Source organism: Falco cherrug, chromosome 9 (assembly GCF_023634085.1).
Source record: "Falco cherrug isolate bFalChe1 chromosome 9, bFalChe1.pri, whole genome shotgun sequence".
Lineage (NCBI taxonomy): Eukaryota > Metazoa > Chordata > Aves > Falconiformes > Falconidae > Falco > Falco cherrug.
This window is the reverse complement of record NC_073705.1, coordinates 11,654,375-11,667,170: the sequence shown is the minus strand read 5'-3', so window position 1 is coordinate 11,667,170 and position 12,796 is coordinate 11,654,375. Positions and strand designations below refer to the sequence as shown.

General features: G+C 46.7%; 1 protein-coding gene across 22 annotated transcripts in view; it reads left to right on the top strand.

The window, feature by feature from the left end:
• The window catches only part of ZNF618 (zinc finger protein 618), a 162,175-nt gene that overhangs the window by 72,456 nt on the left and 76,923 nt on the right, over window positions 1–12,796 (top strand). For all 22 annotated transcript variants that reach the window (XM_055719756.1, XM_055719773.1, XM_055719760.1 and 19 more), the window contains exon 3: window positions 10,847–11,103. In XM_055719756.1, the coding sequence (XP_055575731.1) occupies window positions 10,847–11,103 (257 nt within the window). The remainder of the gene's footprint in view (window positions 1–10,846; window positions 11,104–12,796) is intronic.

Below are 12,796 nucleotides of genomic sequence, written 5' to 3'. Positions count from 1 at the left end.
GTGGACATTTGCAGGCAGTTGTCACCCCCTCAGTCAATTTTCAGTCAAGCAACATAGAGCTTTCACTGATATAAATAAACCCTTAATCTATTCTCTTTGTTTTTCCCTGAATTTCTTTGTCTCTGTTGACATTTCCACGCTTGAAATTTTAAAGATGCTGGCAGCTATTCTATTATCAGCTTTAAATTTAGTTTTTAACCTGCATCAGTTGTATGTTGCGTTTTTTATCTGACTGAATTCTTTTGCTTTTGGCAAACAGTGCGCGTTTGTTTTTTGTTGGATAAGCCAAATTTTTTTTATATTTGGTTAGACTTTCCTCTTCAAACCATCCTCAAGATATTCCTAATAAGGACTGGAGGGAATTTGTTTTGCTAATATCTTAGGAATTCTTCATGGCTCTTGACTATTGTTCTGGTTTGTATTTTAATGTTTAATTTTTAGAGGAGAGGCAGCCTGATTTGGTCCTGTAATTTACCTTTTCTGAAGGATTTGGAGCTGCCGAGCATCCCTTGAGGAACAAACACACAATTAAATTCTTCTTATGCTTACTGAAGCAGTGTTTGTTGTCGGGAAGGGTTGTGTGTTTTAGCAGACCAAGATAGTTGGAAAAATTAAGTATGCTACGTTGTTTGTTTTCCCTGGATTTTAGCACTGACACCACCCCGCACTATACCACCAACTATTGCATTAGTTATTTTGGGGTTTTTGAAAGCTGTGGCTTCTGGTTTTAGGAGGTGGCTGCCCTTAGAGGCAGGTAGTGATCCTACTTGAGGCATCTCTCTTCTAAAAAGCATTTAGGCCCTTCTAAATTTATGAACTCCATAATAATACTGGTATTTATTGAGCACATTTTTTCCAGGAAAACCTAAATGGCAGTTACTGTTACACTTCTGCCTGCAGAAGGATGTGGTCTCATACTCTGATTTCAGTTTATTTTGGGGGCAGAAAGCAGAAAACCTAAGTGTCCCAGATAAGGACAGGGTGTTGGGCTGCTTCCCTTGCCTCAGGTTGGTTTTTTTTTGCATGCCCAATTAGTGTGATGTCCTCAAGTCTTGATAGCTTAATTTATAGCATGAGCCTCATGGCCTTTGAGAGTTGCACGTTCATCCTGGTTAGCTTCAGTTTATTCTGGTCAGTTGGTAAGTGATCAGTGTGTTCAAGAAAGTCATGTATGGCAAAGAGTGGATGCACCAGCCTTGTGAAGAAACCCAGCCAACCACCCAAGGGTCCAGCCTGTAGGACCACAGACAAAAGCAGTATAGAAGTTTGAAGCAACACTTGCAATGTAGCAGTAGCCTTGAAGTCCTTAAGTCATGAGGTTCACAAGAGCATGTTGCACATGGAAGATGCCCTGAAGCTCCGACCAGCATTTTCTTTTTTCCTGTTCTTTAGCAAGTTTTCACTTCTCTACCACTGATGGAGGAAGACATTCCCATTCCCTAAAACAACTTCAGAAGATGAGTGAACAGGTTTTTCTTACAACACTTGTCCGCAGAGGTTAAACCCACACTTTGAGAATACGCAATGGCATCTTAGAAGGTGGTGATTGTGAAGAGAACTGAAATCTCCTGGTGGAACATGAGTGACTGTGAACTCCTTGTACAGCTCTGTGACCAAGATTGGGGCTTCAGACACGTGCTGCCACCACGTGTGTTATTACGAGTGCTGGTGGCACACTTTGTCCTGCTCCGGTATCCGCGCTTTGAAATGCAGACAGGTTCCCAAATGTTCATGGAATGAGTAAGGAATTAGAAGGCATATTTTAGTGTGTGTACAGTATACATTGAAAAAGTGTGTTTGCTTTGCTTCGTTCAAGAGGCAGCACAAGAGGTTGTTCTCTCCTGTGGAAGGGGCATTCCCAGTAGCAGGATCTCTTTTCCAGCAAAGAATGGCCAGAGGCAGCAATCCACACTGGAAGTAGAGTGCCTGTTTTTGAAAAGGATTACTCCGAGGAGGGATACAGAAATGTGATGGTTACTCCAGCACTTTACACATCAAAATCAAGACATTCTCTGTAGAAGAGGTGCTGGCTGGAGCTGCAGATGCAGCTCTGACGGAGGAGCAGCTCCACGAGCTGTGGCACGGGGTGGGGGTTGGATCTGGAGGTTGGTCTCTTTGGCTTTCAGGTCTGCGAGGGAATATCTGAAAGCCGAAGCAGGAGGCATGAAGTCTTCATGAGTAAAGTGCTCAGCTGTAACATGGGAAAAATAGCTCCAGATTTTTCTCTTTTAACCCTGAATTTGAAAGTGGGGTTTTTTTTTTTTTTTTGCCTAGTAATGTCTGCAAAAGAGATGTCCCTGATTAAGACACCAGGCTGTTCCTCTGCTTCTTGACCCGCTTTCCCTCCCTCCTCCTGGTGTAAGGCAGGGCTGGGCTGCCCCAGGGAGCAAGTAAGAGCTGTGGGGAGGGGAGGGGATGGGAAGGCCACCACAACTAAGTTACCAGACAAGCAGATTTTCAATTTACAGCTTTCTTTTTCTGTCTCGGCTTCCATCATCTCCATGTAAAACAGGAGCCCATTCATATCTGGTCTGTCCCTTCTTTCCCATAGCTCCAGTCGTGGCAGGAACTTCCTGGTTCTTTTAAAACCGTAGCAGACATCTGTAAATTGAGCCCAGTTTCAGCTTTGCCCATTTTTTGCTTCCTTTCCTTTCTGACAGCTGAGGCCTTTTGATTTGGCGTGGGATGAGCCAACTGCACATGGGTTTCAAGAAGATGAGTTGTAACGTTGTACTGATGATATTGTCCTGGTGGGCTCTGCAAAGTATGTTCCTTCAGGTGCCCACTACACAGTCCTCGGTACTGTGCTCTTCTGAACCTCTTTGGTCCTGCAGACCAGAGGAGCGTACCAGGGATGGTACAAGAGTGCTTCAGCAGCATAAATGGGCACGCAGCATGCTGTGCCAGGGGGGAGTTGGGTATCACCATCATTAGTATCATCGAGGCATCAGTGATGTGTCTTTGGTTCTTCCAGATTGAGTGGTGTCCAGCAAAAAACTGAAGATGCTCCACGTTTGCTGCCGGGGCAGAAGAGTTTTGTTTGTAGGTGTTGATTCAGAGCGGTATGTCCTCCTCCACGTTTGCTTCCTTTTCCTCTCCTTTTGAGGAGAAAATACACAGGAGCTGACGTTGAAGACTCGTTCTCCACTGATCTCACTTTGCTCCTCCCCAAAAGCTCAGCAGGATGTGTGCTATAAAAATAGCCTCATTAGAAGCCATCTGAGTACATATGCAATCACAGATCACTCAAAAGGGAGCACAGAGCATGCATGTTTCTGTTGCTGTCTTCAGAGAATTACATGACAAATTATTCCTAGCTGGAAGAAATGTCCCTTTATAATTGGTTTTTTTTCTCATTCTTTCATAAGGGAGGAGTGTGTGTTTTTTAAGTAGCTTTTAGTCACTTTCATTATTTATGAGAATGCTACTCCAGATCAGAAAAAGCAAACTACAAATGCGAGTTTCTTCTGGCTGCAGCAACTGACGGGCCCCATTTGCTTTCAGTCATTGCCGGTTCCGCTTACCACAGCCAGAAAGAAATGTTCTCCAAAGACGAAAATGGCACCCTACTGCAGCTCTCCAGTTTGCACCCCCTTCTCCTCCTCTCCTTGCACAGGAGACCAGCTGGAAGGGGGCCACTGCCTTCATGGGTGGCGTGTTCCTCTGCAGAGGAGCCCGGTGTGGGCGCTCGGCCGTTCCCTTCCTGTCTTCCATCTGGAAGAGCTCCTTGCATTGCCCTTGCATTGATGCTGGTGAGGCATCGTCAGGGCTACTCCGCTTTATAATCGAAATTGTGCTTCTGGCAGGGTCATTTGTCCATATTATCTTGCTGCATCATCTGTCTGTGCTCAAGCCTTGGGCAATTGATGAACTATCGTGGGTGCAGGACCAAGGGAGAGTTGTACCTAAATGGGCCCAGGAACCCATTTTTCCCCCTTACCTTTCCAGTTCCCCATGATGAGTCTTCATCAAGGCCTCCTTAAATCTCTTCTGCCTTCACATGCTTGTGTTTGACATGAAAGTGGCTGTAACGTCATCGGAAGATGAAAGTCTGATGATCAAAGCGGGCAGCGATGTTGAAATGAGCATTGTGAGATGGCAGAGCTGGTAATACAGTAATTGGCTATGTGGCCTACTTAGTCGGAGGAGTGATACATGCAAGTGCAATGTTTGTTTGCCTCTTTAATGTTTAAAATCCATAGAGCCTTATTCTGGAAAGTGAAACAGTACCACACCTGCAGGAGCATCCAGGCACACCATGGAGTGGCGGTGTGAGCGGTGTGTGTGATCCCAAGGGTTCTGCCTCATCTCCTGGGCAAGGAAGAGCTTCTTGGGTTGTGAAGCCCCACAATTTAGTAAAGGCAAGACACAAAACAGTAAAGAAGGGTGGTATTCCCCAGGAAAGCTCAAAGGCATGGAGAAGTTAGATGCACTCTGTGGAAGGAGGGAGGGTTGAAGCCAGATGTGCCTGGGCACTCTGCTAATCTCTGGTCTGATTTCTCTTGAGTTGTTTTTGTCCTGTATTGGAGAATGTCCTCTTCCCATGGAACATCACGCATTGGATGTTAAACACAGGTTGGACCTGCAGAGGGGACTGCAGCTGATCCCTGGAAGGGCACTTGAAAACTGTAAAATTGCATTGTTTCATGCAGAAAAGCGGTGGCATGGGCCGGGGACCATGTTCAGAGCCACCATGAGAGGGATGGCTGCAGGTACCCGGGACTGGGAGCTGACTCGTGGTAGGTTCTCCCTTAGTTCATGTGCGCTGCTGTCTCCACCAAGTGGAGGCTGTGACCACATCTCCGGTACCAGTGTGTGACCCAGCAGTGCCCCGCAGGAATTCAGGAGTTGGCTGATCCCTGTGTTAGCACAATGTGAGCTCTGTGCCTCGAGTGCTCGGAGACGTGGTCACCTCCTGGTTTGTGTTGGGGAGTGCTTTTCCAGGTCCGAGTACTGATATTTGACTTAGCTGATGTCCCAGAAGCTGCGTAGTCCCCTTCCCTCTGTGTGTCCCTGCCCCAAACCAGTAAGACTTGCTTCCAGCCTTGGGATCTGCAGAACTGAAAATTCATTCCTGTTCTTACTCGTCTTTTGGACGCCTTTCTGGCAGTTGTGTATCAGCTCCGGCGGTGCTGCAAGAGGAATGGCAGAACCAGGTCTGGATACGATGGCACTGGGGCCTGATTTCTTCTCTCCACCAGGCAGCATGTTCTCTGTAACTGGGCCTCTCAGGGAATTTCTGGAGAAGAAATACATTCTGGATTTGCTGCTGTTTTATCCTCATCTTTAATTGGAGGCTCTCTGTGCTGCTAGGAAACAGGGGAGGCAAAATTTGGTACAACACCAAACAACTGCAGCCTCATGGGCTTGCAAAGGATGCAACATCCAAGGACCAAAGAGCTGGTAAAGAAATTACGCTTTTTACTGGGTCATCTCTCTTGGGTCAGCAGGTGTTCCCTCCTGGTTTGATGCCATCCTTGATGGAGACTGGTCAGTGCTGTCTTCAAGTGCAACCTGGTTCTGCTGTGGCTGTGCATGTACCCCTCTCCACCCTGTCTGAAGTTCTCTGGTGTCAGGAATTTCTTTCCCGTTCTGCTTCATGATGCTCATAGTGTTTCCCAGCCAAACGAGGATGCTTCAAACCCTCCTGTCCCATGAGGATTGTTCCTTCAGCCTGCCTTCCCCTGGCACCCTGGGGAGAGTTATACCTAGGTCAGCACAGCCTCATCTCAGCAAATTGTGTAACTGAGCTTCAGACACAAGAAGCCTGGATGGATCCTAGTTTTGTGCTAGCCACAGGAGCACTCAGTGGGTTTCACGTGGGACCAGAAGAAACTGATGCTAGTTCTTGCTGGGAGAGCTGTCTTCCATCATTGCCACCGCCTTCTTCGCTCCAAAGCTCTGCAGCCCCCAGCAGAGGCACCGAGTGAGCGTTTTGAAGGCTCAGACATGCTCCAAGGGGTTTCAGTGCTGTTCCGTTGGGGCCATCTGCAGCAGCAGCTCTTCGTCAGCCTTGCACCTCCTGGCCTGGAAGGGGACCCATCTTCACACTTGGGGAGCTTGATTGCAGTCCAAGCAGAACGAGCTGGACAGCGGACAGCTGCCATGTGAGTGATGATCCCCGTGATGTTGTGCTGTTGGGGACTGCTCGGTCACTGCTAGCAAGAGGCCAATAAGAGTCGATCCCATGGCCTGTCAGGATCTGGTTTTGTGGTCTTCAGACAAGTTCTTCTGTGTAGTCTGTCCACCAGACCATTGGAGGCTGTAAGGGTGGAGGGTGAAGAAGATGTTCTCCATGTGCAGGGAGGGTGGAAGGGGTCCGTTGCCTTCACCTGCTGTTATCAGCAGCTGGTGATGCTCCTCGTGCATCATGTGAAGCAGTCAGAGAGTTATGGTCCCCTGTGTAGCACATCCAGAGGAGACGGAGGGCTGGGACTGTGTTGCTCTGATTATGTTTATTTTAAGGTATTCTGCAAAGCCATAGTGTTCCTCTGGACATTGAGCTGGAGGGAGTTTCCCGCTGAAGTTCGGCGGCTGAAGCTTAACATCAGCCAGTGGCTAGAAAATCTCTGTGAGATACTAAATAATAAGAGCAATGTGAGAACACAGCTCTTTCTTAGGTGAAACAGCAGCAGCCATGAAGAAGGTAGCTAAAACTGCTCTCAGGTGGCATGGGACTGATTCCAGCCTGGTGCAGGTCAACAGCAAAGCTTGCATTCCAGGATGGTGATTCTTGCATTTCGGCTTGCACAGCCCAGACGCTGGGGCCCTCGGTGCTGTGAAACAAGATCTAGCTCATGCAATAAAATGCCGGCACCTCAGGGTGTCAGCAGAGAATGTGTCCTGGGGCTGCCGTGGCAGGAGGGCATGAGCTGGTGCGACAAGGGGATGCCGCCTCAGACGCAAGTATCAGCCCTTCTCATATGTATACATGTGTATATACCTGTGTGTCAGTATACAAACACACGGGTTTACATAGATGTATTTTTATAGGTACGTATCATCTGAAAAAATAAGCTGGATGCTGGTAATTTTTTCCTTTTTCCCCACCTTGGAGCTCTTTCCCTGGGATGTGAGTGGGACGTGGGTCTGTGCAGATCTCCCTGCTGGGTTGCCGCGGTGGCTGACCTTGCGTGCGATGCCGGGGGGCTCGATGGGGAGTGTTGTGGGTTCCCCTCCCTGACACACGTGGTGGGTAGTCTGTACCCGTTCTGTGACCTGGGTATACCTGCTGGCTGCTGCCTTCCTCTCTCCTAGAAAGCGTCCAAAGACAGAGAAGTCTCTGTCATAAAATTGTTCTAAGGTTGTTGTAATAATCCAGGTGTGCTGTGTTTTTTTATAGTTTTGCTGTTTGGTTTTTTTTTCCTGAGAGGCTTCTTTCAGGGCTTCTGTACTATGAAGTCATGCAGAAGACAGTTGCTAAAATACGTGGGGCTGGTGTCCTTCTGTACAGCAAGTACCTGCTCAGGCTTGTAACATATGGGGCAATATCAGAGGAATAGTATTGCTGTCAATTAATATTTGCAGGTTTAGGTGCCACCCAGGAGCAGACGGCCCAGCTGGTAAGTTACTTTCTTGGCAGAGGTGGATCCAGAAAGCCATTGTGTGTGAAGAGCAAAGTTTTTGAGGGTCCATTGCTCTGATCTAATAATTTATATATTCCTGCAGCTTCAGGCCACCAGTCAGGCCAGTGCCCATCTGTACTGAGCTCTGTAACCCAGGGCCAGCCAGATATGGATACTCTGGGTTTGAAGACTTGGAGGGATTTGTTCTCCCTGAGCACATCCTTTGGAACATGGATGTTCCAGTGGACCACCATCCGTGCTAGTATTTTATGCCTCATTTCAACTGGTTCCAGCTTCCAGCGATAAGCTCGTACTCTGCTCTTCCCTGCCAAATTAAGGAAAGACAGTATTTTCTCCCCATGAAGACGATAATAGGCTGCAATCAAATCATCTCTGTCTTCCTTTTGGCATGAGAAACGGATTGAGGTTGTTCAGTCTTGCAAAGTCATAAAGCATGTTTTTCCCAGTCCTGAACCATTTTGTTGCCTCTTTTTCGAGCCTTTTTTTTTTTTTTGAGTCTCCAGCTTTTCTAATCACCTTTTAAAAATGAAGGTGCTCAATCTGTCTTCAGCATGCTGGGAATGGCTTCACCACAGCTTCATACAGGGAAAAAATTACCTCCTTGTTTGATCTCAGGCACGTGTATCCCAAAATTGCATTGGTCCTTTGGGTCAGAGTGTGGCTCTGTGTGGCTGCAGCGTCCTGCCTGCTGGCATCATGGCTGAGCGCCGTGGGTGCATCCACGTTCCTGGATGTGTCTGACTATATGCAACTGCTCCTCTTGGGCAGAGCCAGCGTATGAAGTGATGGATCCACTGGTGCTGGTGTCCCTTTCATAGTCGTTGCTCTCCACCCCTTCATGGGTCACCCATACTTTTTGTCAACTGTGATGTTAAAGTTTAATTCCGGAGCATTAATAAACCTATTCCACATCAACCACTTCAGGAGCCCTGTGGAAATAAGTCCACCCAGGAGCAGTACACAGCAAGGACAGCGTTTTGCCTTGTAGCACGTGGCCCTTTGCATCGTGTACTGCAGATTTGTTTCATGTCTGAAGGTGACGTGATGCAAAGCTGAGTGCCATCAGAAGGTCTCTTGTATTCTTAGTCTTATAATCTCCTCGGAAAGCCATATCCTTAGCCTCACTGATAGTTATATTAGCTTTTAATTCCACATCACTTGGCTCCTGCATTGATTTTTCTGTTTTGTCCAGGCAAGTACAGGTTGCTGTACTGTCTATAACGGGCATTTTGCCTTCACTTCAGGTTCAAAGCTGGCTTTTGCTAGCTGCTTTCACCTTTCTGCCTACCGGTGGGAATTGTACTGCTTTGATTTTGATCCTGCTCCACAGTCCCCACCAAGGGAGAGATGTTCCCCCCACCTCCATACTCCCATTGCTTTTGCTGCCTTTATCAGTGTTTTGCATTCCACACCACCTTGGTTTGATTGATTTGCTATTAATCCCACCTTTTCCTGATTGCTGACGTTCTGTACTTGCACTCCTGGCTACTGCCTTTCCCTTGGCTTTAGAATGGGTGCTGAGCCACAGCACTATTGGGTGAGATTGATGGATCTTTTGGACATCCAATAATATTACCATTAAGATTGTTCACTTTTCAACCACATTTTCTCTGTCTTAATTCATCTTTCCTACTTGTAAAAGCCTTGTACAGTTTTGGGAGCATGGCAGGGGGGAGTATGTGTGAGGAGGATGGGAATGAGTAGGGAGGCAGGTCAAGGCTAATTTTCTCTGTTTAGAGACTATTAATTGTACATTTCATTCCATAATGAGAATGAAGGGATGAATAATAAAATATCTGGTGATACGATGTGACTGACCCATTTTGAAACAGCAACTATGTGTCCATGTAGGAGGCTGTGCAGTAATTACTGCAGAAGATTGTTCTCTTCGTTTGTCTGCTCCTCTCATCTCCATCCTCCCAGGATTACCCACTGGGCACTTTTGCCTGCAGTTGCATTTTGATTTCTTTACCAGCTCCATAACCAGTATCAGAAACCATTGCATGTGTTAGTTTTCTAACATTTTAAGTCATGCTTTGTTCTGACTTTGTGTGATGTTCCAAGCAATGGGATTTTCTTCACTTTAGCTATTGCATGGTCTAATGATGCTTATCCGTAAGTTCAGCCTGGTTTTCACTTTATTTTGCCTATTACTTCTGCTTAAAATGTTTTCAAACACTTTAGCTGTTCCCGGTATTTACATGAGTCTAAATATGTCATAATCTCTAAAATGTCTGTTTCTGGGTCATCTTAAGCTATTATGTATTTAGTTCTTCTGATTCCTGCACAGACTGAACCAGCAATTATTTTATCTTTGCATTGCATGTTGGAATTTCTTAATAACCAGTATTAAAAACAGGGAGCCCCTAAGGAGTGGTGGGATGATGTGTTTGGAAAAGGAGCTACAGTGGCTTATTACCTGGTCCTCATCTGTTGTGCTCAAACTCTGCCTTTTGCCACCATAGCACGTGTTGATGTTGGTTTACAGCTTTGAGGTGTCTAGTTCCCTTCCTTTTCTTAAGAGGTTTTGAATAATTATTAATTTAGATTGATTTCTCCCATGAATTTCCAGCTTTCTCTTTACAAGATGGAAATACCTACTGTTTCCTTGATCAGTTTCTAAATAACACTGGAGCTTTCCTTTCTTCCCTCTGCCTTTCCCCATCCATCGTGCTTTCTTTGTCATCTTTGATACTTGTATCTGTCCATAATGTATTAGTCTCCCTAAATACCATTATGCTACAGATGGTCCCTTTCCATCATCACCATATATGTCGAATAAGGCCATACTAGTACCATGGGATGTTAGATTGCCTTGGAGGGTTATAGTAGAGGATGTGATGGTAGATTAACACGTGGAGGAGTACGGAAGGGTGGAGATAGCTCCAAATTAAAAATGCCAGGAGTGTATGGCTTTTCCTTTGAATGTATGGACTAGTCTTGGCATAATACTTGTTGTCAGGACGGCTGGAGTTACGCTCCTGGCCTGCTAGGAACCAGGGGAAATTTTGTGCTCATGTTGAGTGATCCAGTCTGTTTATTTGTGATGATGAAGGTTATTTTCAGTACTAGCAAATGGCTTTATTACTTTTGTCTGGTTAAATTTTAATTACTTGTCATATATGACAGACACGTGCCTACCCATACTTATTTTAAATAAACTGCATTAAGCAAAAGTACCTTTAATTAGGTCCTAGTGATGAGAAAGCGAGCGCTTGACAATGAAGATTCATGTTTTCTCCTCTTCTCCCCCCATTCAGGGAGTGTGTGAAGAGGAGCCCGCGCAGCCCAAAGGCGGAGGGCTCCGACTCGGTGACATCTCAGTCCTCACCCAGTGAAGAGGCTGGAATGATGACTGAGGTGAAAGTGAAAACAGAAGTACCAGATGACTATATCGAAGAGGTGATCTGGCAGGATGACACCAAAGATTCCAAGAAGAACATAAAAGATGGGCCGGGAGATGTGCCGGCGGAGATCTGCGTGGTCATAGGTGGGGTCCGCAACCAGCAGACACTCGGTAAGCTGTGGGATAACACCCCACATCAGTCGGTTCCCTGAGTCTGTGGTGTGGGGAGAGGAAGGAGGCTCTGGAGAGCTGTTCCTGGAAGCTCAGCTCTGCTGGAGGGACCAGAGCCAAGGTGCACAGCAGTCTTAGGGATTATTGACTTTCTTTGACTTTTGCTATCCGTTTGCATCTGGTTACCCCTAAAGACTCAACCAAGATGAGGGTAACTGTCAGAAAAAGCTCGTTATCTTCGTTTGATGTGTTGAATGAGTTGCCCATCAGTCAGGTGCACAATTCATGGTGACCCCAGAGCTGGTGGTAGGTACGTTGGGTGTAGATGAGGCAATCAGGAGGAAAGCCTGAGAAACGGTGGAGATGTTTTGAGGTAAGTTGCTTTGAGGAAAGTGGATGCTTTCTGTAAATAATTAGATTTAGCTCAAAAACAGGTTTTACAGGTTGCTGTTTGTTTGTTTTTCTGATCGCTGGTAACATTGTGGGCATAATTTTGACTTTTGGCTGGCTGTGGTGTGCCACTTCCAAAACAGTACTTCCTATCCCCACCCCAACTCACGTGGTGACGAGATGAAGCTTGCTTTTTTTTTTTTCTGTGAGCATCAGACTGCCTTCTCCTGCTCCGGGGGCTAAAGGGACTCTTCTGTTGGCTCCGACATGGAGCAGGTCCCCGCCAGTGACTCTGAGAGCCAAAGGCAGATGCTGATAAAAAGAAGAAAGAAGAGCTGGACCGTGTTTCCTTCAAGGAACCCAGGAGAAAGCTAATTTGAGCTGCCCAGTGTTGCTGTTGGGGTTGGTTTGTCTTGCAGGGAGAGAGATAAGAGGTATTGGTGTTAGATTTTCTCCTGGTTTTTGCTTGATCATTGTCCGTGCTGTTGGAAGGCAACCCTGGAGGTGTCATGAGCTGGTGAGAGCATCATTGTCCTTCCTGTTCTTTCCCCAGTAGGACAGTCACTAAGAACAGCAGGGTGGGAGGTCACTGCTGTTTCTGCAGGCTCAGAACATCTAGGGAAAGCCGAAGAAGTCTGTAACTGTTTCTGACTTTAAAGATCTTAGAATTTAGAGGAAATACTCTGTGTATATTCAGAGTTTTTGTGCCACTACGCTTCTTGAGAGGTCGATCGTGGGCAACCCTGATATGCAGAGATGTACCTGATGCCCTGGGAGGGAAAGGTGGAGATTTGACCACTGATGGGAAGCAGTAGGAGCTTCTTCAGCCAATGGTCACCAGCCCTTGATGTAAGCATCTGCAGATTGGGTGTCTGCCATGTAAGGCCCCCTTCTCCCCAGGGCTTCTGGCTGGGAGCAGCAGCTGCTGTGTGCGTGAGCTCCCTTGAAAACAGTGGTTTCTAGCTAAAGCTGACCGTGTTGTTGTGCAAAGTGGGGAGTGGGCTTTTGCTGGCGGCTGACCTGGATTGTTAGCAGGTACCAACAGGTTGTACCTATGGAGAGCACTGGGGACAGGCAGGGGTGAGGGAGGACATGGTTCAACATATAGGTGCTGTGGGGAGAGGGGCAGAGTTATTTACTAGGTAGCAAGCGGTGGGTGAAAGCCGTCAAAAGTAAACTGGAGAGCTTCTATCTGGAAGGGCCTTTTCCAATGAAATGTGCATCGTATTTGTTATTTTATAGATGTGCGCTGGGTTTCTTTAAAGGCAACTTGGTCCTGAGGTGATTGGCAGTTGGTGGCCGA